Source organism: Erythrolamprus reginae, chromosome 2, assembly GCF_031021105.1.
Source record: "Erythrolamprus reginae isolate rEryReg1 chromosome 2, rEryReg1.hap1, whole genome shotgun sequence".
In the NCBI taxonomy this organism is placed as follows: Eukaryota; Metazoa; Chordata; class Lepidosauria; order Squamata; family Dipsadidae; genus Erythrolamprus; species Erythrolamprus reginae.
This window is the reverse complement of record NC_091951.1, coordinates 202,481,893-202,504,166: the sequence shown is the minus strand read 5'-3', so window position 1 is coordinate 202,504,166 and position 22,274 is coordinate 202,481,893. Positions and strand designations below refer to the sequence as shown.

Here is a 22,274-nt window from a genome sequence, read left to right as displayed (position 1 = left end):
CTCCCAATCTCATCAGAGGGAAAATTCCCTAGGAAGGAAAAGCTTGTTTACCTGCCAATTATTTCCTGACAATCAGGGAGCTTTGCAGGATGATGGTACCTGTTATAGGCAGAGGGGGAAATTGCTTTGCCTTCTTCATTGCATCAAGGGAAACTGCTCCAGGCCCATTTCAAGGTCTTCTCCACACACCAAGGTTGTTGGTGGTGGTGGTAGTGGTGAAGACAGGAAAATCCAAAACAGTTGATATTGATCAAATAGTCTAGAGCAGTGTTTCCCAACCTTGGCAACTTGAAGATATTTGGACTTCAACTCCCAGAATTCCCCAGCCAGCAAATGCTGGCTGGGGAATTCTGGGAGTTGAAGTCCAAATATCTTCAAGTTGCCAAGGTTGGGAAACACTGGTCTAGAGCAGGGGTGTTGATTTCATTGAGGGCTCCATCAGGGTTGTGTTTGACCTTGTGGGGGCCAGCTGGGGGGGGATAGCCAGGGTGGGCATGGCCAGCTCAATGTCATTCCTGTCGGAGGGGGTGGTGGTGGATGTGGCAGCCTGAATGCTCTGCCAGAGAAAACGGGTTTCTCCAAGCTCCATTTTCAGCTGCAACGGCCTCCTGTGACCAGCGAAAACAGCTCTGAAGGAATGCATGCAGCCCTCTCAGGCTCCATTTTTGTTGGCAGAGGCACATCGCGGGCTTGTCCTTCGCTGTTTCCAGGGCGGTCCTGCAAACCAGATCTAACCATCCCACAGGCCAGATCCGGCCTCCGGGCTTTGAATTTGATACCCCTGTTCTAGGGAACCTACTTTCCACTCATCTGCCTCTTAACTGTACTGCCTAGCTAGGTAATTTAAAATCTCAAGGTAGGACATCAGCTTCTAGATTAATCTCAACTATATTGGCTCAAAATTGATACTCAAGTTTCTTACTATTTTGATGCAGGGCTATTTTGATGCAGGATACTATAAAGCTATATAATGTAAGCCCTGAAAGCAGAGTCCTTCGGGAGTATAAATATAATAAACAAACAATAAACAGAGAAACAAATAAATATAAAAGAAAACCCATTTTACGCCCACAATTGAGCCCAGATGCAGTACATTTGGTGGGATTAGCTGAATCCAAGCTTTAGGGTCAGAACTACCCAGAGTTGCGGTGCTGCACACTTTAGACCTAATTTTCAAACAATCCCCAGGAACTGGTGCACTTTAGCTTCTTTAACAAAAGGAGAAAGGAAAGATAAGCTGGGAGCATCTTCCTGACAGCAAGAGTGCAGAACTGAACTTTAAGTGGCTGAGTTATGGAGACGATAGAGCCGTTCAGAAGGGAGAGAAGGTAAATGACAGAGAAAGGGTTGCAGCCCTAGGGGCCTTTTAGTGGAATGTCAAGTATTCCTTTCCCCCTCCCTATCAGGTCTGAAGATTTGTCTCTCTTCATGTCTTTCCTCTCTGATCTCTCCCTTTTCCATCCTTCAGTTTTTGCCAGTCCTCTGGAAAAAAATAACTCTAAATGGCATCCAGAAATGGACCTATTGCCTTAGTCCAGAAATCTTCAAACTTGGCGACTTTAAAACTGGTGGAGAGTTCTGGGAGTTGAAGTCCACCAATCTTAAAGTTGCCAAGTTTGAAGACCCATGGCCTTAATCAAGGCTCTGCCTTGCTAGGAAAAGATTAGAAATGTTTTCCTGTTCAGATAATGACACAATGACCATCAGTGAATGCAGCAATGAAGGGTACATGTCCTAGCTTATACCTGCGCTTGATGAGAGTAACGAAAAATTAACAACAGAATTGTTCTTCAAAATGAGAGTTGCCTAGAATGTTGATGGAAATATTGGTTTAGAAAGTTATTCCTAATCTCTGTAACTTTAGATTGTAGACTTTATATAGAATAGAATTTTATTGGCCAAGTGTGATTGGACATGCAAGGAATTTGTCTTGGTGCATATTGTCAAGAATCATGTGGTACAACACTTACTGATATTTATATGGTGATTTGTGTAATACTGTATAAGGAAAGCCCACAACTGCTTGTTGAATTCATCTCTCTACCTCCAAGTTTTTAACACCTTTAATCACCAGGATCACCTACGAAATAGTTAGTATTTGGAGATATTCCTAGAAGATATTCCAGAGAGATCTTATTAAAAAAGAATCCATACATTGAGGCTCCACACATGATCTCTTGTAATGAATGTTCTCTATCCCCCTAATTTTTGGTAATTTTATTTTGAGTTGTTGGTTAATTTTTGTGTTACTTTTACACTGTATTAATTTAATATTATAATTGAGATTGAAGACAGGGCCTCATGAATATAGAAGTATGTTGGTATCTGTGTGTGTGTTTGCACAACCACACTTAGACCAAAAATCAGACCTCTTAGGCAATTCATTATATAAGTTTCAGTATATGTTCAAATCGGTTGTCATTTTCTTCCAAACTTTTCTTTACTTGTTTGGCATATACGTGTCAGGTAGCTTTGTAGAATTTAGACACTGGTGGGATTATTTAAGGTTTAATGGAGGAAGCAACACGTGACCTTTGAACTTTTCTAAGTTCTGTAACATTTTCTCTAGAATAAAATTAATAAAGCATATTGCAATTAGCCTAAGGAGCCTAATTTTTGATAGACTCTCCCTCTCTCTCTCTCTCTCTCTCTCTCTCTCTCTCTCTCTCTCTCTCCCCCCTCTCTCCGTGTGCGTGTGTGTGTGCTTCACTAGGCAATGCTTAAGAGATTCAACCAGCCAGTGTGATGAGGAGGGATGATCCTGTGACATCCATGCCTTTCTGATTAGGCCTTTTGCGGCTGGCTGACACCAACTAATCTTTAAGCCAGTGACCAACAACTGGTCCACTTTAAAAATTCTCCTTTTCAGAGCTTTGCAATGAAGCAATGTAAGGTTGCTGTACTGACCAGGAACAATCCCCCCCCCCCCTAAATAAAATAGTGCAGTTTTGCTGGGCTCCTTATATTTGTTAGAAGTCTAGATATCATATTTTTCAGAGTATAAGATGAATCAGAGTATAAGATGCACTTTAGTTTGGGGGGAGGAAAATAGGGAAAAAATACCAGTTATTCAGCTGGCTAGCATCCTTAGTCATGTCAGCTTCACCACATTATTTTATCCCCTGGTTAGGGCTGGAAAAAAACCTTATTTGGAGCTAGTAAAAATTGAAAAAATCCTGCAAAGATTTAGGGCGGGGAAAAATATTCTTCAGAGAGAGTAACAGTGAAAAAGCCTGCAAGCTGGCCAGAGCTGGGAAGAATATTAGCACCTCATTAGAGCTGAAAAAAACGTTGAAAAAGCTACATTCAGAGTATAAGACACACCCAAATTTTCAGCCTCTTTTAGGAGAGATAAAAGATATGAGAAAGACTCAGAAAACACAATTTGAATTGTAAGACACCCAGAGTCATTGATTGAGATGAGTATAGAAAATAAACAAATAAATAAATAAATAAATAAATAAATAAATAAATAAATAAATAAATAAATAAATAACATTGAGATGGAAGTCCTGGGGCAGACCTGGCTATTATGGACATTAACTAGTGATCGGAGGGAAGGAGATTTGCCTGTACAGAGGATGAAACTTTGTAGGAGTTGGAATGTGGTGAGATTGTTGGGGATTTAATGGAGGAAGCTACTTTTGCAGCACAAGGAATGATGCTATAAGACTATTTACTGTATTTTTGGAGTATAAGATGCACCTTTTCCTCCCTAAAAGAGGCTGAAAATTCAGGTGAGTCTTATACTCTGAATGCAGCTTTTTTTGAAGCTTTTTCTCCCAGCCCTAACTAGGAGCTAACGATCTTCCCAGCTCTTATCTTGCAGGTTCTTTCATTGTTACTCTCTGCAAAGAATGTTTTCCAAGCTCTAAGTCTTTGCAGAAGTTTTTTTTTCATTACTTTAACTTGTTCCAAGTAAGTTTCTCTTGAAGCATTGAGGAATTAGTCCTCTTCACATTATCCATTACATGAGGCTTGTCATTGATTGCATTTCTTATAGACAAGACCATCTAGATCTAACTCACTGATTTCTTCTAACTAGAAAGGAAAACAATCCTAACCTCAACGATCATTGCTACTAGGGCAGAGACTCACTTATTGTGACCTGCCAGCAGCCCGTGCAACTGGTAACGGATATTCTGCAATATCCAGGACTAATTACTTATTTTTGCTTTATGACTTTATGGACATATGCCAGCCGTATAATTAACAGATGTTTTTTTCAAGAAACGACTAATTTAACATTTACTTGTGTGTGGACACTATTAAGCCAGTTTATTAGTAATGGTTAATCAATTAAATATAGGTTTGAATAAACTGTGTATATGCTACATTTTCTCCAGTCCGTAGCTATGGCAGAACATCACCATACTATTAGTTCCCAAGAGCTTTCTGAAATAGTGCAAGTCCTCTCCTTAAGAGACTGTCATTAGAAACCACAAGTGTATCACTTCTATAGCAGCTCCTTTCCTTTGCTCCAGATCACTTCCAAACTTCTTGTCACTCCGGAAAGCTACCATGAACTTGGGTCTTCCAGAAACTCTTTGATGGCATCATGGATTCCTATCTGGCAGTAGCTGATGGTTGCTTAGGAATATTTATCTCAACAAGGTTAGAAAATTTGACACTGAGTTTGGAGACTGGAATTTTTTTTAAAAAAAATTCTATTTTAATTTCATCTTATTGTAAACTACTCAGAGTCTTTTGGGCAAGTGGTTAACACAACTGTACAATATGTAAATCAACGTCAAATCTGAGAGCATATGTACCAAAGACAAATTCCTTGTGTGCCCAAACACCCTTGGCCAATAAAGAATTTTATTCTATATGCCTGTCAAGGACATAACATAATTTTATTATTTTCAGATAATTTATTACAGTGTTTAAACATTGAGAAAATAAATACCTGATTCCACATTTTTTCATATTTGTAGGGTAGGGCAGCTTTTCTATAACGATTAATCATTGAAATTGTTTTTTAAATTTGGAAGTGTTCATTCTACTGCTTTTTTAATGCAGCTGAAAAAGAAGGCAAAACTGAAAATGATTAATAATTTACTTATTGATAGCAGAACTGTGCAACAAATTGGAAAAGGTTTTCTGTATGATCGCTAGGTAAGTGATGGAGTTCCTTTGGAATCAGACAAAAATAAACCAGTAATTATTTGCTGAAATAGTAATGAGGCCTGTACAGTTGAAGGAGAATTACTTTTTTTAATGCAACAGGTGAGGCTTAATCATTTTTTAATAACTTTGTAAACAAATAGATTATAAGAAATGAATCAAAATGAGGCTTCAGTCCACATATCGAAGGGAAAAGACAACATATTAGGGGGGAAAAATAGCCAATCTTCAGATTCTCTGTCAATGATCTGGAATGAGTCAATTTACTGTAACCTTATTCTACTCCGAAGAGCTTGGCAGATTGAAGTCAGGAAAGATTGATCACAGGCAAGCCCCAGATTCTGAAAGGAAAAGGAAGTTTTTGCCTACATTGTTCACCTATTTTGTGATCCATGTGAATTGCCATCTTGCTTATAGGCACGGGAGCTGCTGATTTGTGCCATTTATATCTGGCCATTCATGTTATGTGCTCAAAGCGTTTTGCAAGATGGGAATTAATTTATTGAATTGGGAAGGCATGCCAGAGCAGGAGCAATAGAAAGACCTTCTTCCAGGTTTCTCCTGTGGCGTAGTCCCATAAAACCAGCAGACAGAAAATGTCAAGTGTGGTTAGTAGAGCTATGGAAGAAGCCCTATCTTGTGCCTGGAGATGACAAAGGTTTAGACTGCCTTGGATGGGAAGATGGTATTATTACTATATGGTGATGGTTGTAAATTATTGAAGCGTGGAATGGTTGCTTGGTTGTAGATGCTACCAAAGTTTGTGCGGCCTCTGCAGATGGCTTCCTGGTGATTGAAGATGTTATCTGTGGCGACATGTCAAGCTCTACATTGTGCTGCTTTGGGATTTCAAAAGAGTATTTTGTTGTTCTCATTGTTAAAAAAGGGCTCCTTTTGGTCACAGAAGTGGCAACAGATGACAACGGAGGTGATGTCGTGGAAGTTACAGGTGACTGCTCTGTAGTTGTCAAGGAAAATTTGGTTGATGCCATTTCAGTGGTAGTAGGCTGCCCTGGGATGGAAGATGTTTCCACGGGCATACGTCCAGAACTTGTTGATGCCTCATGCTGGGGTTTTGTTTCGGAGGAGATGGATGCAGATGTTGTAGGTGATGATTCATGGGCTGTTGCAAGATTTTCCTTATTGGTCTCTTGGGTAGAATTTGAAGAATGCGAAATAGAATTCTTAGTAGTTGAATACACTGTACCAGGTTGCTTTGCAGTTTGGCTTATTAGTGAGAGACTAGTTGTCATGGCATTTTCTACTGGTGGTGTTACTGTTGTTGCGGTTGTTTCCGGTGATGGAGGATTAGATGTTGGAGAGGCAGTGGTGGCTGTTGTAGTTGCTCCTAGTGATGGCAGACTGGCCGATGGCAATTTAGTGGTGGCGGTTGTAGTTGTTTCCATTGATGGTAGTTGAGTTGTTTCAGTTACGGTGTTTGTTTCCATGGATGGAGGTTTGGTCAGTGGAGATGCAGTGGTGGCTGTTGTAGTTGCTTCTAACGGCAGACTGGCTGATGACAATTCAGTAACATTGCCTGTAGTTTTTTCCATTGATGGTAGTTGAATTGTTTCAGTTACCGTGCTTGTTTCCATGGCCGGAGGTTTGATCACTGGAGATGCAGAGGTGGCTGTAGTAGTTGTTCCCAGTAATGGCAGATTGGTTGGTGGCAATTCAGTAACAGTGGCTGTAGTTGTTTCCTCTGGCAGTGGCTTGTTTGCTTCAATTATGACAATTGTTTTCAATGTTGGAGGATTGGTTGTTGAAGACGAAGGGACGGCTGCCACAGTTGCTTCCAGTGATGGCAAATTGGTTGACGGTGATTTAGTGGTGGCTGTTGTGGTTGCTTGCACTGGAGGCAGTGAGGCTGTTATGGCTAATTCTGATGATGGCAATTTAACTATCTGTTTTGCAGCTGGAAGTATTACAGGCACTTGGAGAGTTGCCGATGGTGTTTGAACCGTATTTGGTCCCAATGATGTTGCCGGTTGCTGCTGTCCAGCTGCTGAAGGTATTTCTGTCTGGAGAGGATTCTCTAAGGCTCCCACTTTCTTCAGCCACTCTATATGGGATAAAAGCTGAGAAGCCAGGATAGGGATGGTGCAGTTGTGCAAGCTCTGGCTTACAAGGCCCATCACCTCCCATTCCCAAGTAACTGGATCATGACAGATCACGGGACTGCCCACTGGCACCTGAAAAGAGGAGAGGGCACGAGAATCAAACGATCAAGATGACCACGGAGTCAGATCCTAAAATTTGGATACTTTACAAATATAGCATATTAGAATATTTCTGATGGCAGAACATCTGAAATTAGATTAGATTATACTGTATTAGATTTATTGGATTTATATGCCGCCCCTCTCCGCAGACTCTGAGATATTCTGCATATCCGAGATTATGGATGCTCCAATTTTGCTAGCTTTCCATAAGAGTAATATTCCTCCAGGCATTTGGGCTGGGAGGTTAAGCAAGCTCCTACTGATTGATTGGTTTACATTGGGGGTTTTTTTCTATTAAAAGTTGAAATGAGGGGGGTATTATGCATGAGAGAGACCTTGGACTTGGATTACTGATGTAACTATGGTTAGTTTTAATTCCTGTACATTATCCAGAGTTGTTGGTAATGAATTGAGTGGCCAAATAAGTCATTTAGCTAAGCTAAATAAGTAATTCTGCCAGTGAATGTCATAGTGGCTCTTGATTCGGCAACATTACATATTTTTTGTTTCCTATTCCGTATGTTTTTCCTGATGTCAGATAGAGCAGGGGCCTCCAATCTTGGCAACTTTAAGCCTGGCGGACTTCAACTCCCAGAATTCCCCAGTCAGCAAAGCAAAGATGGCTGTGTAATTGTGGGAGTTGAAGTCCGCCAAGTTTAAAGTTCCCAAGATTGGAGACCCCTGAGATCGAGGATTATTTGCTTATCAAATCCTATCTGCCTCTGTAAGTGTAGATAATAGATGCAGTGATTCAGAATGGCTCTTTAATTAGAAAAGTAGAATTAGTGCTGGACGTAGATGAAGAAAACCTCCCTTACTCTTTAAAATAATAGTGATGAGTTTCCTTATACCATAGAACCATGATGGTGAACCTATGGCACGCATGCCACAAGTGGCACACAGAGCTATATCAGTGGGATGCATGTGTATGCTGTCCAGCTGATTTTCGGGCCTTCTGGGCCCACTAGGAGTCAGGAAACAGGCTGTTTCCATCCTCCAGAAAGGTTAGAGAGGCCTGTTTTTTGTTCTCCCCAAGCCCCTGAGCCTTTCTAGGAGTCTGGGGAGGGCACAAATGGCCTCTATTCCCTGGAAGTCCTCCAGAGGCTGGAAATGTTCCATTTGCAAACTTCTGGTTGAACAGGAAGGGTTGTTTTTTTTTGCTCCTCGAGAGGACAGAAATGGCCCATTTCAAGTTGGGAAATGGGTCATTTCTGGCCTACAGGGGTGGGGAGACCGTTTTCACCCTCTCTAGTCTCTAGAAAGATTCTGAAACCTGGGTAGAGTGAAAAATTATGTGTCGGGAGTGGTGGTGGTGGGGTTGCTCACACATGCGCAGGGTGGGTGCATGGAATTTTGAGTTTGGGTGTGCACATGCACTCCCCCCACACTCCCCCCTTTTGGCATGCAAACCAAAATTTAATTTAATTTAATTTATTTGATTTATATGCCACCCAATCTCAAAGGCACTCAGGGTGTCGTACAACAATAGAATAAAACAATAATACATTAGAAGTCAAATAAGAACAATAAAAACAGTAAAAACACCATTAATCTAAAAACCCCAAAACTGCACCATACGCTTGTACACACATAGATGTCAAACAAAACGTAAGGTTCGCCATCACTGCCCTGGAAGATTTAAAAAATGGAAGATACAAAAAGGAGTAAAATGTGCTGGAAAGCAAAGAAGAAACATTTCCACCCATGGCCAGTCCGAAGGAATCCGTTTGTTTGGGTTACCTTGCAAGTTGTGACCTCGTTGGGAGGACCTTTATTTTTCACGCACAAGTTCCTGCCTTCCGTAGCGTTCGGCCAGTGCGTGGAACAGTCAAATATGCTCAAGGCCTCCACCATTGTCTCCTTTAGGAACCATCTCATCGAGCCTGTGGAGAAGGAGAGTAGGTTCTCAACTAATCTAATTCCTAGCATTCAGCAAGAGGCCTCTTTCCTCTCAGCCTATACACAGGAATACGGATTTAGAATATGCAAACAAGGTATTATCCGAGTGTGAATATTCATAGACTGGAATAGATTAGCCAATGGGGATTGTCAGGGTAAACATGGTAACATGTCAGCCAATGGAGACGGGTGACCCAGACAGGTCAGAGCCTGGGCGTGGCTTAGGTTCTCTGAATTGTAAATAAATATATATATGTATATTGTTGTGAGTTCAGGTTTTTCCCAGTGTAATATTTTGAGTATCTTTGCGACGTTTTGGCGAAATCATATTTGCCATCATCAGGCTGAAGATATTGGCTTCGTGCTGCTTTGAGCATGGTATTCAAAGCAGCATGAAGCCAATAACACTCAAAATACAGTGGTACCTCTACTTGCAAATTCCTCTACCTACAAACTTTTTGAGATACGAACCATGTGTTCAAGAGTTTTTTTGCCTCTACTCAAAAACCATTTTCTACTTACGATCCCTCGCTTCTCTCTCGGCTGCTGCTGCTGCGAGCAGCGGCCAAAACGGTGCGTCCGAGGAGCTCTCCACAGCCGCCCGATTTTGCTGCCACTTTCCCCTCATGCCCTCTGTTTCCTCCGCTCCCTGCAGCTGTCCCATCCCGCTGCCAAAATCCCCCCTCGCCTACCACTTCCTTTGTCCCATCTCACTGCCAAAATCACCCCTCCAGACGCTTCCTTCGCAGCCCCAAATCACTTCAAAATTCACCCCTCCAGACGCTTCCTTTGCTGCCCCAAATCGCTTCAAATTCACCCCTCAAGACACTTCGATTTTGAAGCGATTTGGGGCAGCGAAGGAAGCATTTGGAGAGGTGATTTTGGAAGCAATTTGGGGCAGACACTTCCTTTGCTGCCCATCTCCACTTGTTTGCCCTTGTTAGGACTTCTATTCCTCACTTCTCCTCGCTGCCTGTTTCCACTCCATTTGCCTTCGCTTTGTCCACCTGCTTTTTTTTGTAAGCCTTAAAGTTTTGGATTTTCCTAATGGGTTTGCATGCATTGTTCGCTTTTACATTGATTCCTATGGGGAAAATTGCTTTTACTTACGAATGTTTCTACTTAAGAACCTGGTCACGGAACGAATTAAGTTTGTAAGTAGAGGCGCCACTGTATTACACTGGGAAAAACCCGAACTCACAACAATCTACATACATATACCCGTGAAAATCTACGAAAACAAATGTATGTATGTATGTATGTATGTATGTATGTATGTATGTATGTATGTATATATATGCGCTTGTGTGATTCTATAGCCTCTGTAACAGTCATGGGCTCCTCCCTCCATGTGTGGAGACGCTGTCCGGGTAGCAGAAATGGCCCGGGAATGGCATGATCGAGAAATTTCTGGTGAAAATTGTTGATTTTTTGCTTCTGCGCTTCCATGGAAGCAAAAATACCAGTGAAAATAGCTGAAATCTCATAAGATTCGGCTTGCTGTGCATGTGCAAAAGCCAAATCTCACGCAGGGTCCATGCGTACACATGTTGGGAGCACTTGTGCTTGTGCCGGTCACTGAGGACCATCGGGTAGTAAGGTAAGTGGCTGCCTGCCACTGCTCAGTAGCATTATATTGCCTCTGTATTATATCTTGATTCTGTGAATATTGTTTCTGTGAATATCGATTCTGTACTTGTGGATTCTGCTGTATGGCATTGTGTATATAAAGACGTTTCTTCTATATAATTGAATCCTGCTGAAGTTCATTTATTTGTGTGCTGCACAGATGTGCAGCAAACTCTGATAGTTTTGAAATCTCACATTCTTGAATGCTGAAAGAACTGCTTGTTCTCTCCTACAGCTTCTCAGTATAGGTTTTAAAATATCCCCATAGCAGTAAAAGCAGTAAAAATTAATTCTCTCAGTATGCTATACTGAGAGAATTACAGCTTCTTACCAGCTTCTCTGCTTTTATAAGTATTTCTCACCGATGTGCCAGACTAAATCCATCTAAAGTCTACTAGACTATGCTAAGAAAAACAAACATTACCTTAATGCTGATACCCTTGAACCATAGCCCGAGATCAGTTTGCTAAATAAATAGTCTTCTAAACCAGGGTCTCCAACCTTGGCAACTTTAAGACTTGTAGACTTCTAATTCCCAGAATTACTCTGGAAGTTGAAGTCCACAAATCTTAAAGTTGCCACGATTGGAAATTCCTGTTCTAAACCATGATATACAGTATACAGCACATCTAAACTCACCCTCTTGACCTCGTTCGAAAACCCTGCATTCCTCCTGGGTGTTGTATGGTTTTTCTTCCTGAGGAATACAAGCTGGCCACATATCTTTTGCTGTTAAATCAACTGGCTGGTCAAGCAAAATGAGACCCAGGTCATTATTGGGTGCTGTATTCCAGGAACTGAAGCCCCTATGTAGCACAAACCGACTCACTGCTTTGGTGGAAGAATGTCCAGGAGTCCCGATCAACTCTACTTGGCTCGGATTCCTGCAAGGCAAAAATAAATGGCTTGTTTTAATCCAACCCAAGGATTTAGTTGTCTAATCTTCCCAACGATGGGTTTCTGCCCCCACTGGGAAGGGAGGGCATTGTGGGGGTAGTAAGTTTACTATTTATTGAATACTTAATAGTGTTTTTTATTGTCCTTCTCTAGTACCTTAGTATGATCCTTAATTACTTTTAAAATAGGAAATAATTAAATAGTATGTTTTTATCCATAAACGTTTTAATCATTTTAATCATTATCTAGAACTTTTATAGCAATTAAAGAAAATTGAGCTACTTGCCTAATCTGTCATCATACTGAGCCTTGTGGGTTCAGTACAAAACCTTACTGTGCTCCTCAACAAATAATGCTGTCTATCATTTGTCTTTTTTTTTGGCTATTCAAATAATGTGACTTACTGGTAATCAACCAAAAAATAGTCCAGACACCTATTTGAAAACTTATCTTGGTCGGTAAGCCACTCCCACCCAGCCACATGACCTTTAAGCCACCCCCCCCGTGACATGATTGTCAATCCCCTCCCTCCTGGTCAGATGACCAGCAAGCCACTCCTACCAGGTCACATAACCATCAAGCCACACCCACACAACAAGCCATGCCCACAGTGTGGTAGTAAACTTTTTTGCAGCCCTTCACTGCCCAGGACCACCTGATTAGATTGGAAGATGTTGAATATTATCTTCTCCAGTAGAGCCACCCATTCCAAGGACAGAGCTGGAGAAAGAGAGAAAATGATTTCTGGTTCTGTCAACACTCACATCAACAAGAAGCAGTTGGCTGCTGTCAGGACCCACAAGCTGCTCAGGATAACTCCTTGGCATCTCTGGCCATTTCCATAGATGTTCACGAGCCATGGGGCTTCTGTGGCTCCACTGTATTCGGAGATCACGTTAGCTTCATCCAACTTGGGATCTGGGTACTGAAGGCCACAAACTGTCGACAAAAATGCATACAAGTGTACAGACCCGAAACATTATTCCCTTTCTGAGTACGCAACTTTACTCGAAGAGCGGAAATGTAAATAGTACAAAGGAAATGAGAGACAACAAATAAGGTGGGGGAAAAAGTCATCAGAGGTAGGATTCCCACTTGCCTTCCTGGCTTTGGTCAATTAATAGCAATAGTATTTTGCATTTAGAGTCATATACCCAGTGATGGGCTACCAAAATTTTTACTACCACACTGTGGCCGTGGCTTATGCGTTTTGTTTCAACATCTTTCAGTGCAAATTGGGTGCTCTGGGGTGGAGCTCCAAATTTTGCTACCGGAACTGTGTTCCTGACTGTTCCTGTAAGAGCCCATCACTGCATATACCGCTTCACAGTGCTTTACAGCCCTCTAAGCGGTTTACAGAGAGTCAGCACATTGCCCCCAACAATCTGGATTCTCATTTTACTGATTTTGGAAGGATGGAAGGCTGAGTCAACCTCGAGCCTACTGAGATTCGATCTGCCAAACTGCTGGCAGCCGGTGATCAGCAGAAGAAGCTTCCAGTAGTGTATTCCAACCGCTGCTCCACTGAGGCTTTAATGCTTCAGGTTTTTTATAGAAGAGATAAGCTACGTTACCAGCATTTTCCTAACTATGATACACATGTTTTCTTCTTATAGGAAAAACATTGTTGCTTTGTTTGGAGACATTGTGGCCAATATGCCACAAGGGCCACCCAAGCCTAGTTTGATATCAGTCTATTCATCTTGATTTACACCAGATAAAACTTTTAACCCAGAGGCTCTTTTACCCAAATCCAATCAGCTGGGAGATGCATACTCCTATGACTCAAGATGCACTGAGAATATTTATTATTTATTTATTGGATTTGTATGCCGCCCCTCTCCGTAGACTCGGGGAGGCTAACAACAGTAATAAAAAAAATCATATAAATCCAATACTAAAACAACTAAAAAACCCTTATTGTAAAACCAAACATCCCTATAAACAAACATAACATGCATAAATTGTAAAGGCCTAGGGGGAAAGAATATCTCAGTTCCCCCATGCCTAAATACAAAGCAATTAGCTTCCATCTAGATTTCCATGCATCAGGGTAAATAGGTCTTGTCAATGTGCTGGTTACTCAGTTGAAAAGAAGTGAACTGGGTAACTGCCACTTCAGTCATTCTTCACATCTCCAAACTATGAGCTAACATCTCATATAAAGCAATGCTGCCTTTAAATGTGCGAGCCATCCAGAGTTATATATATGCAGTGATGGGCTACCAAGATTTTTACTACCACACTGTGGGCGTGGCTTATGCATTTTGTTTCAACATCTTTCAGTGCAAATTGTTGCTTACAGTTGGAGAAGGAGGACAGAAACAGCGGGAAGAGGGTACACAGCCCAAGGAGATGGTCCATCCTGTCTTTCTGTGACAGAAGAAGGTGTGGGAAAAGCTGAGAACTCCGGGATGGAACCTTTGAGCTCACAAATGATGAATTTGTGACCTCAGCTATGTGGAGCTCTAATATCATTTTGTCCTTTTGCCAGTGCCAGCCTTTTGGTAATCTCTAGTCCTGAACTGCAGTTCCTTACCTATATTTTTATTTCAAGGGTGCCCCTATTACTTGCATATAATTCATTCTTCTGTCTAGACCAAGTGTGTCAAACTCAGTCCCATTGCAGGCCGTATCAGGTTTTGTTGCCCTTAGGGGGGCATGGCCTGGTTGTTGTAGGAGTGCCATCTCCAGGAGTGCCCCGCTGAAAACTTGGGGCTATTGTGGGCTGGATCTGGCCCGCGGGCCACGTGTTTGACATGTCTGGTCTACACCATCCCTACACCATATACTGTGTCTATATTTATGACTTTATATTTTACAGTATTGTAAAATTAGGGGTTAATTATGGGATATATGGTTCTGCTGTGATGCCAAGCAAGGGCTAATTTAGAAGAAAAGTCACCTGGCTCATTGTTAATACATGAAATAGAGTAGAATTGAAAAAGCATCCTTTTGCTGGATTTGTATCTGTTCACCAACAATCTTCTGTTTTCATTGGCTAGGAATAGACGAGGGTATGTGGGTTTTTCCCAAGGCACATTGTTAATTGTGACGGATTGTATTCTTGTAGTGTTATCAGTGAGGCCAAAGTTCTACTTGTTTTCTCAGGCCACATTTGTTCCAAGATACTAGCTGTTTCAAAGTCAGCTGCGTTCTATAACGCACAATACATTTTCCAAATGCATTAGTGAAATAACGGATGTTGGAATGTCAACTTCTAAGCTCCATATTTTGCAGTCTCTTGGTACATTGTTTGGATGCTTGCTTATTTGGAGGACTACAGTGTTGTTAACAATAATCCAGGGCTGCCATCTCTCAGCCAGACTCTCAATCAATGTCTGAAACAGCTTTTCAGGCTTTTGAAGTACTGTATAAGTATTTCAATCTTTTTGTAGCCTCAATATGATAGTCATCTCTTTTCTGGCCATTTGGCAATTCTCTTGCATCTATGTACATGCAGCATATTGTATACCAATATACCTTCAGAAGAAAGCAAATAAGAAATGTCATCAATGAAAAGCTGTGTCCTCATTTCCTTTCTGCTTTGGTTATACCCACTTTTTTACAAAATGTGTTGTTCTGTTGCAAAAGTAGACCTGGGATACTCTTGAATTATGAAATGCTTTGCTTGATTGCTTACACCAGTTCTTTACAATCTAAATGTGGAACAGTAAAGTTAGTTGTGCTGAGGAGTATTAACCATGTTGGAAATTTAAGTCAACTGGATGGACCTTCAATAGGGACAGAAAAGACTGTATAAACATAGCCTCACACCTTGTAGTTATTAGTTTGATTACATTAGATTACTTAGTAAAAACAGCAGCTCCCAAACACACAGAGACACAGACACCATCTAAATAGCAATAGCATTAGTGGTTCTCAACCTTTCTAATGCTGCAATCCCTTAATGCAGTTCCTCATGTTGTGGTGACTCCCTACCATAAGTCTAGCTCCAATTCTCCCAATAGAGCTTTAAGCTGATTGGTAGGAAGTTGAGAGGGACACCCCCACTGTAAACAGCTGATTGGTCGGATTGTAAAAATATGTTCCAAGGCGCCAGAATAGAAGCTTTAGTTCCTAACACCATGGAAATTTTGTCTTTTCCCCTGGTCTTAGGTGACCTCTGTGAAACAGTTGTTCGACCCCCAAAGGGGTCCCGACCCCCAGGTTGAGAACCACTGATTTAGACATATAAGCAGTTTACAGAGTCAGCTTATTTTCCCCAACAATCTGGCTCCTCATTTTACTGGCCTTGGGAGGCTGAATCAACTTTGAGCTGCTCAGAATTGAACTCCTGGAGCGAACAATGAGATAGCCCTGCAGTACTGCCTTCTAACCCCTGCGCCACCACCATGGCTCTAAAAATCAGAATATGCATGGTGTGTATATTTTCAGGCCTCTGCATTATTACAAACAAGGCCTATACAAAGCTTCATATTCCATCTCCCAGTCTCAAGGAGGCCATAGCTGTCTATGGTTTAGAGATGTTTCCTAGAACATCTCTGTACTGTCGGTATATTGTGTGGAACGTAGGAGTGGGATGAGGAGAGTGAGGAAAGCCAGACTTGCATGTTAACTTGATGTCAGAGTGGCAGAAAATCTCAAGGCTGAGAAAACACAAGGAAGTATAGATAGTCCTTGAACTATGACTGCAATTGAGCCCCGCCCCCCTGGAATTAACTCCCCCATTAGATTCGAATTGCCCCCACCCTCCTTGCCTTCCATAAGATGTTGAAGACCAATCTATACCGCCAAGCATGGGGGGATTGATTTCTCCCCTTACCTTTCCTGATTCAACATATGAGATTGGTATGATTGTTTTAGAATTGTTAGGGTTTTTTTTAAAATAATAATGGGGTTTTTAATATAGTTTATATTGGATTTGTATTATATATTGTTGTTGTGAGCCACTCCAAGTCCTTGGAGAGGTGCGGCATAAAAATATAATAATAATAATAATAATAATAATAATAATAATAATAATAATAATAATAATATACATGACCTGGATTGACTACAAGAAAGCCTTTGACTCATTGCTGGATCATAAAATGCCTGGAAGTCATTGGAGTCAATGAAAACATCAGGAAATTCATAGAAAAGGCGATGAAATGATGGAAGACTGAGCTTTTTGTTCGGAATGAAAGCTGTGGACTGATCAACATCAGAAGGGGCATCTTCCAGGGGGACTCTTTGTCCCCATTGCTATTCATCGCTATAATCCTGCTGTCACTCATCCTATAGAAAACAAACCTAGGCTACCAAACTACCAAAAATTTCACACCTGCTGTATATGGATGACCTGAAGTACGGAAATCAGAAACTGAGATACAGTTACTAACCAACACTGCGAATCTTCAGCAATGACATCAGCATGGAGTTTGGCCTGGATAAATGTGCCACAGTGGCACTGAAAAAGGGGAAAATCACTGAAAGTGAGGGCATTGAAATGCCAAATGGGAACACCTGCCCCGCCTCTCCTGCAGCCCCTTCGCTGGGAGTGCTTTCGTCCAGGGCTGTCAGCAAAGGGGCTGAAGGAGAGGCGGGGCGGGCGTTCCCAAAGCGCTCGGCGAAAGTGCTGCGAGAGCACTTTCTCTGAGCGTTTTCTCCGAGCGCAGAATCCCGTCGGGGGCTGTAATCAAATGGGAAATCCCGTCGGTGACAGTCACAAGGCAGGGAAATCCCTGCGGCAGTCAGAGAGCCCACTCACAGTACGAGAGCGCACGCGCAGTAAGAGCCCATGCACTTCGGCTAGGATTCATAAAACGAAAATGGTTCTTAAGACAATGCAAATAAATTGTAAACCCTGGGTTCGTATCATAAAAAGTTTGTACGAAGGAGCGTTCGTAAGATGAGGTATCACTGTATTATTACATCATGCCATCCTGGCTCCTTAAGGTCCCTCTCTCCACCTGCCTAGTTTTGTTCCCTATCTTCATTCTTAAGTAGGCCATGAATAACCCATTAGTTACATTAAAATTAACAAGAAAAACTCTGGTAGTGCATTATGAACTGCAAGTAGCTACTGTATTACCTATCTAGGTTTATGGAGAATAATCAGCTCAAAGAGTTTAAAGAAGTACTTTAGGCACTGTTACATTAACTAGGACTAGCTTCAGGTATGAGAGCAACATCAGAGTGCCAGTTTAATGCAGTGGCCTAGAAACCAGGAGACTGAGAGTTTTAGTCCTGCCAAAAGCCAGCTACTCTTTTCCCTGCAGCCCAGCACATCTCATAGGTTATTGTTATGAGAAAAATAGGAGGCTGAAGTATTGGGGACGTTTGCCACTTTGAGAGTTAAAAGGGCAGAATAAAAACCAAACAACATCTTTGTTTTTTCAGTGCTACCGTAAGGAGGAGTATGGATGCTCAATTGGGCCAAACATGATGTGAGCTGGGGAAAACCTCAGCAGAGTTGAGTTCATCACCTGTTCTATAGGACCAGTAGTAAACCAGTGGTGATGTCACAGGGCTGTTTCTGTCGGTGCCAGTCCATAGACGCTGCCATATTTTTTTTGTATGTGGGGGGGATTTTTTTCCAATTTTTTAACTGGTTTTTGCTTCTGCGGATGTGCAGAAGCCGAGTCTCCAGCACTGCACATGCACTGCCATCTTGTTTTTTGGCTTTTTTTGCTTATTTTTCCTTCTGCGCATGCTGAGAAGCTGAGTTTTTGGCAGGGAAGGGGGGTAAACTTTATTCAACTGCTCCCTCCCTAAGCATCCTGGAAGTTTACCAGCTCATCTGGAGAGGCATTTTTTTAATTAAAGAAAACTCCAAAAAAGCTGCAAGGTCTGGAGCTGATAGTCTCAGGTAAGATGCTTATTTCGTGGCCCGTCCGTACCCCACCTGCCATTCCCAAATTGTACCCCACTATGTCTCTCAGCTGTTGTGTGCAGGGAAAAACCTTGCACAGTAAAAAAAAACATCTTGTGAATGCGAGGCAATTAACTTGCACTTACGAGAAGTTTTTCTTTACTGTGCAAGGGCCAGGAGTTACTCCAAGGAGCAAAACTTTAGCCCCCTGAATCCCAGGCCCACAGCGGTGGATGAGGTGGTCACGTCCACAGCTCGGTCTCCAGCCATGTTCAAGCAGAGCTCTAGTGGTGCCTGAATCTGCATGTAAGGATGACTCCGCTCTTGGGGTGTGCACACTTCGGGCTTCCTCTGGAGATCCAACCTTCCTACAATTGCTGGGGTCTTTCTTGGTCTCACAGTGCCCCTCCGCCTCTTCCCATGCCTGGGTGGAGGAGGAACACCTAAGGACGCCCTGATCCATCTTCCCCAATCAGGAGCCTCCGTTTCTCCCCAAGCAACGGCGCTCTCAGGGGAGGATGTTTTGCCCACCCTGGAAGTTGCTTCCGAAGCGCGGTGAGGCTTCGCTTGGGATTCAGTAAAGAAAAACTTCTCATGATTGTGAGGCAATTAACAACTTCTTGCACTTGCAAGAAGTTTTACTTTACTGTGCAAAGTACAGTTGCTCCAAGTCTCCAAGGAGCAAAATTTCCACACACACACACACACGAATCCCAGGCCCTTGAGCTGATCAGCTGCCCATGGCTACAGTTGCCCATGGCTCTGGCTATGCCTCTTGTGGTCTTGCTCGATGTTCAATTTGCCCGTTCCTTGGGTAGGGCAGCTAGGGTCAGCTCGGTTCTATTTGGCTTGGGCAGCTCCTGCACTGCGGCCAGAGGGGGCTTGTGGGCTGGACCCTGCAAGCCCGCCAGCTTTTCGCTCACTGGGGAGGAGAAAAAGCGAAGCATCTCCAGGCTTCAGAAATAATTTCCAGGCTGGCCAAACCATCGTCCCCCGAGAGCACCACTGCTTGAGGAACAGCAGGGCCTCCTGGTTGGGGAAGATAGATCAGGGCGCCCTGAGGTGTTTCCCCCCCACCCTGTCAAGAGGTGAAGGGGCACCATTAGATCAAGAAAGATGTCCTTGGCAATTGTAGGAAGGTTGGGGGGAGGTGTCTCCAGAGGAAGCCTGGAGTGTGTGCACCTCAAGAGCGGAGTCTTCCTCCAATGCAGATTCAAGCTCTACCAGAGGTCTGGTTGAACATGCCAGGAGACTGAACTGTTGATGTGACCACTTCCTCCCGCCCTTGTTCCAATGGCAGCCCCTCCCTTGCCCGCCACTTTATTCACCTGTTCCTTGGGTCAGGCAGCCCAGCTATGGTCAGCTCGGCTCTTGGCGGGTAAAGAAACTGCAGGCAAAGTAAGCCCCTCCGGGGAGGACAGTAGGGAGCAACTACACTCCCTCACTCTTCAGTCATCACGGGCCCGGGCTTGTTGGAGGATTAGGTGCTCTGAAACAGTAGAGTGCTCTTACCTTCCCACCAAAGTGGTACCTATTAATCTACTTGCATTTGCATGCTTTTGGACTGCCAGATGATCAGCAACCAGGGCAATTAACAGGAACTCACCCTGTTGTGTTGAGCTTGGGTCTCAAACCTGGGCTGTCAGCTCGCCAACTGATAAACATTTGAAATATCTGATATGTTTTATTTAAAGTATGTCCTCTTCCTTGGATCTAGTGCTTTCTGCACTCTGTTGCTAAGCTAGGACTTATTTGAAATCTCATTAGGCCATACAAGGCTTTGTTTTGGGCTTAGCATGGGAGGTAGGAGTATAGCCATTGTGCCAGTATTCCTTCTGCTGTTAAGCCACAGCACACATAATAGCCTCACTCAATGGACAAGGAAAGTTTATATACGATTGATTTTAAGCATTGTCGTTGTGTTTATAACTATATATTGTTTTATTTTAGGGTGGAGAAAATAAAAAAAATTATACCCGGGGGGGAAAAAAGCCACAGCACACCATGATCTGTGAAACCATCTTATGTGGGAGGTATGGTGGTTACTGTGATACTAGGACCAGAGAAACCAAGATTTTAAAAAAATAACAAGACACAAAATGGTGACCTTGAGCCAATCATTGCTCAGAAGAAATTCACAGAGAAGACATACTATGCTTCTTCCAAGTCATCTTGAACATAAATTGTTGACAATTTCTGGAAGACCCATGGGGTTGCATTCAAGGCTTTTGAAAGTGCATGTAGCCTGGGGGCTTAAATTGTGCACTCCTTTCCATACATAATAAGAGCTGGATTGCCCTATTTTGTTGCTGGCCAACTGCAAGAAGGACCAATAAGGGCAAATTTCAGAAAACAAAGCACTGAATAAAACCATCTTTTAAATAAAAACCATGTCTGTAAATTGACTTCCGAATGCATGCACATATATTCTCAGACACAAGCCCCCTCATAAATGCACACAAAACTATTTTCTCCTCCTGTTACTAAGACAAGTGTGGCACTCAAGCTCTTCTTCCCACTAACTATATATTGGCACTACCCTATTCTCCCAGCGAAGGGAGAGTGTCTGGCTGCAATAGGCCAGCAATGCTTAAAATAGCTATGAAACTGGAGTGGGCAAGAAGCACTCTGACCCACTCGTCAATTTCAGGTGACTATTTGATGCCAGCTGATTGCTGGAATTCTTGCAAAGAACTAAAGAAGATCCCTGATCTGATACAGGCAAGGCACCTCTTATATTCAGAGAACAACTGGATTTAATAAACAGATTTGGATTACTCCATCTCTGTTTGAGGGCTCAGTGCATACTGAAATAGTGAAAGAAAGACACAAGGGACTAAGAAGCCAAGGCTTGGAGGTGGTTATAAACAGTGACCAGAGATCACACATTAGTCATGCAGAAAATTCCAAATGGGATATTGGCAATTCCATATAAACAGAGCAGGCACAAATCAAAGGCTGTATTTAATGAGTTGAGTATTGCTAAATATATTTCTTTTAAGCTCAATTATATCTTGTCTTACAAACCTGTGCAAACTCATATTGAAATTTTCATGCTGTGCAGAAAAACACTATTTTTTCTAATTTATTCTTCAAGGAAATAAAACTACATAAACTCCCATATGTTTGAATATTTTCCTCCTTGTGCTTAGCAGTTCTTTTTAGTTCTCAATTAATAATCCTACAGTGCAAATAATGCAGGAAGGTTTAAAATCCACTCCCGCCCCCTCAAATCACAATAGAAAGACCTTCAAATGCAGTGGCCTGGATGAAATTTTGAGAAGTTACTGTGATTTCCACTGTGGAGGAGATAAATCACTGGAAAAAAATTGGCATGAGTTGTGTAATAAATGTGAGAGTGCGAGCGAGCAGAGAATTTTAGGTACAATATGGCAGTCTTGCCAACCCGGATTTTTCTAAGTCAATTTCTTTCTCCTTTATGTGTATTGCAAATCACTGATTACTCAGAAGGCCATATTGCACACTAGTTCAATAACCTCTCTGTACATAATCTGCTTTTTCCCCTATTAAGGACTTTCAGCTTTTTATATATAACCTTACCTTCAGATAAAAATCAAGAAACTGCACTTTTGTAACTATATCCAAAGACTTTTTCCCCCCAGCAAGGCCCACAGTTTTTTCAGCTTCCATCCCTCCTCCTGAATGAATACAGGCACAAACAA

General features: G+C 42.3%; 1 protein-coding gene across 1 annotated transcript; it reads right to left on the bottom strand.

Annotated features, from left to right (window-relative positions):
- Positions 1 to 403: 403 nt before the first annotated feature.
- Positions 404 to 22,242, bottom strand: LOC139159496 (uncharacterized). Its single transcript, XM_070736812.1, has 9 exons — positions 22,153 to 22,242; positions 19,515 to 19,669; positions 18,817 to 19,015; positions 17,124 to 17,187; positions 12,539 to 12,713; positions 11,517 to 11,761; positions 9,090 to 9,232; positions 6,405 to 7,319; positions 404 to 556 (listed from the first exon to the last, which is right to left on the bottom strand). The coding sequence occupies exons 1-9, from the start codon at positions 22,240 to 22,242 to the stop codon at positions 404 to 406; spliced, it is 2,139 nt and encodes a 712-aa protein (XP_070592913.1).
- Between the last annotated feature and the right edge of the window lie 32 nt (positions 22,243 to 22,274).

Excerpts from the sequence above, each read along its gene's own strand:
- LOC139159496 (XM_070736812.1), bottom strand. The coding sequence starts at position 22,242 with ATGGAAGCTGAAAAAACTGTGGGCCTTGCTGGGGGGAAAAAGTCTTTG. Across the intron at positions 9,233-11,516 it reads TTTCGAACGAGGTCAAGAGG|GCTCGATGAGATGGTTCCTA; the intron begins GTGAGTTTAGAT and ends CCTTCTCCACAG. Across the intron at positions 7,320-9,089 it reads ACGAGGTCACAACTTGCAAG|GTGCCAGTGGGCAGTCCCGT; the intron begins GTAACCCAAACA and ends TCCTCTTTTCAG.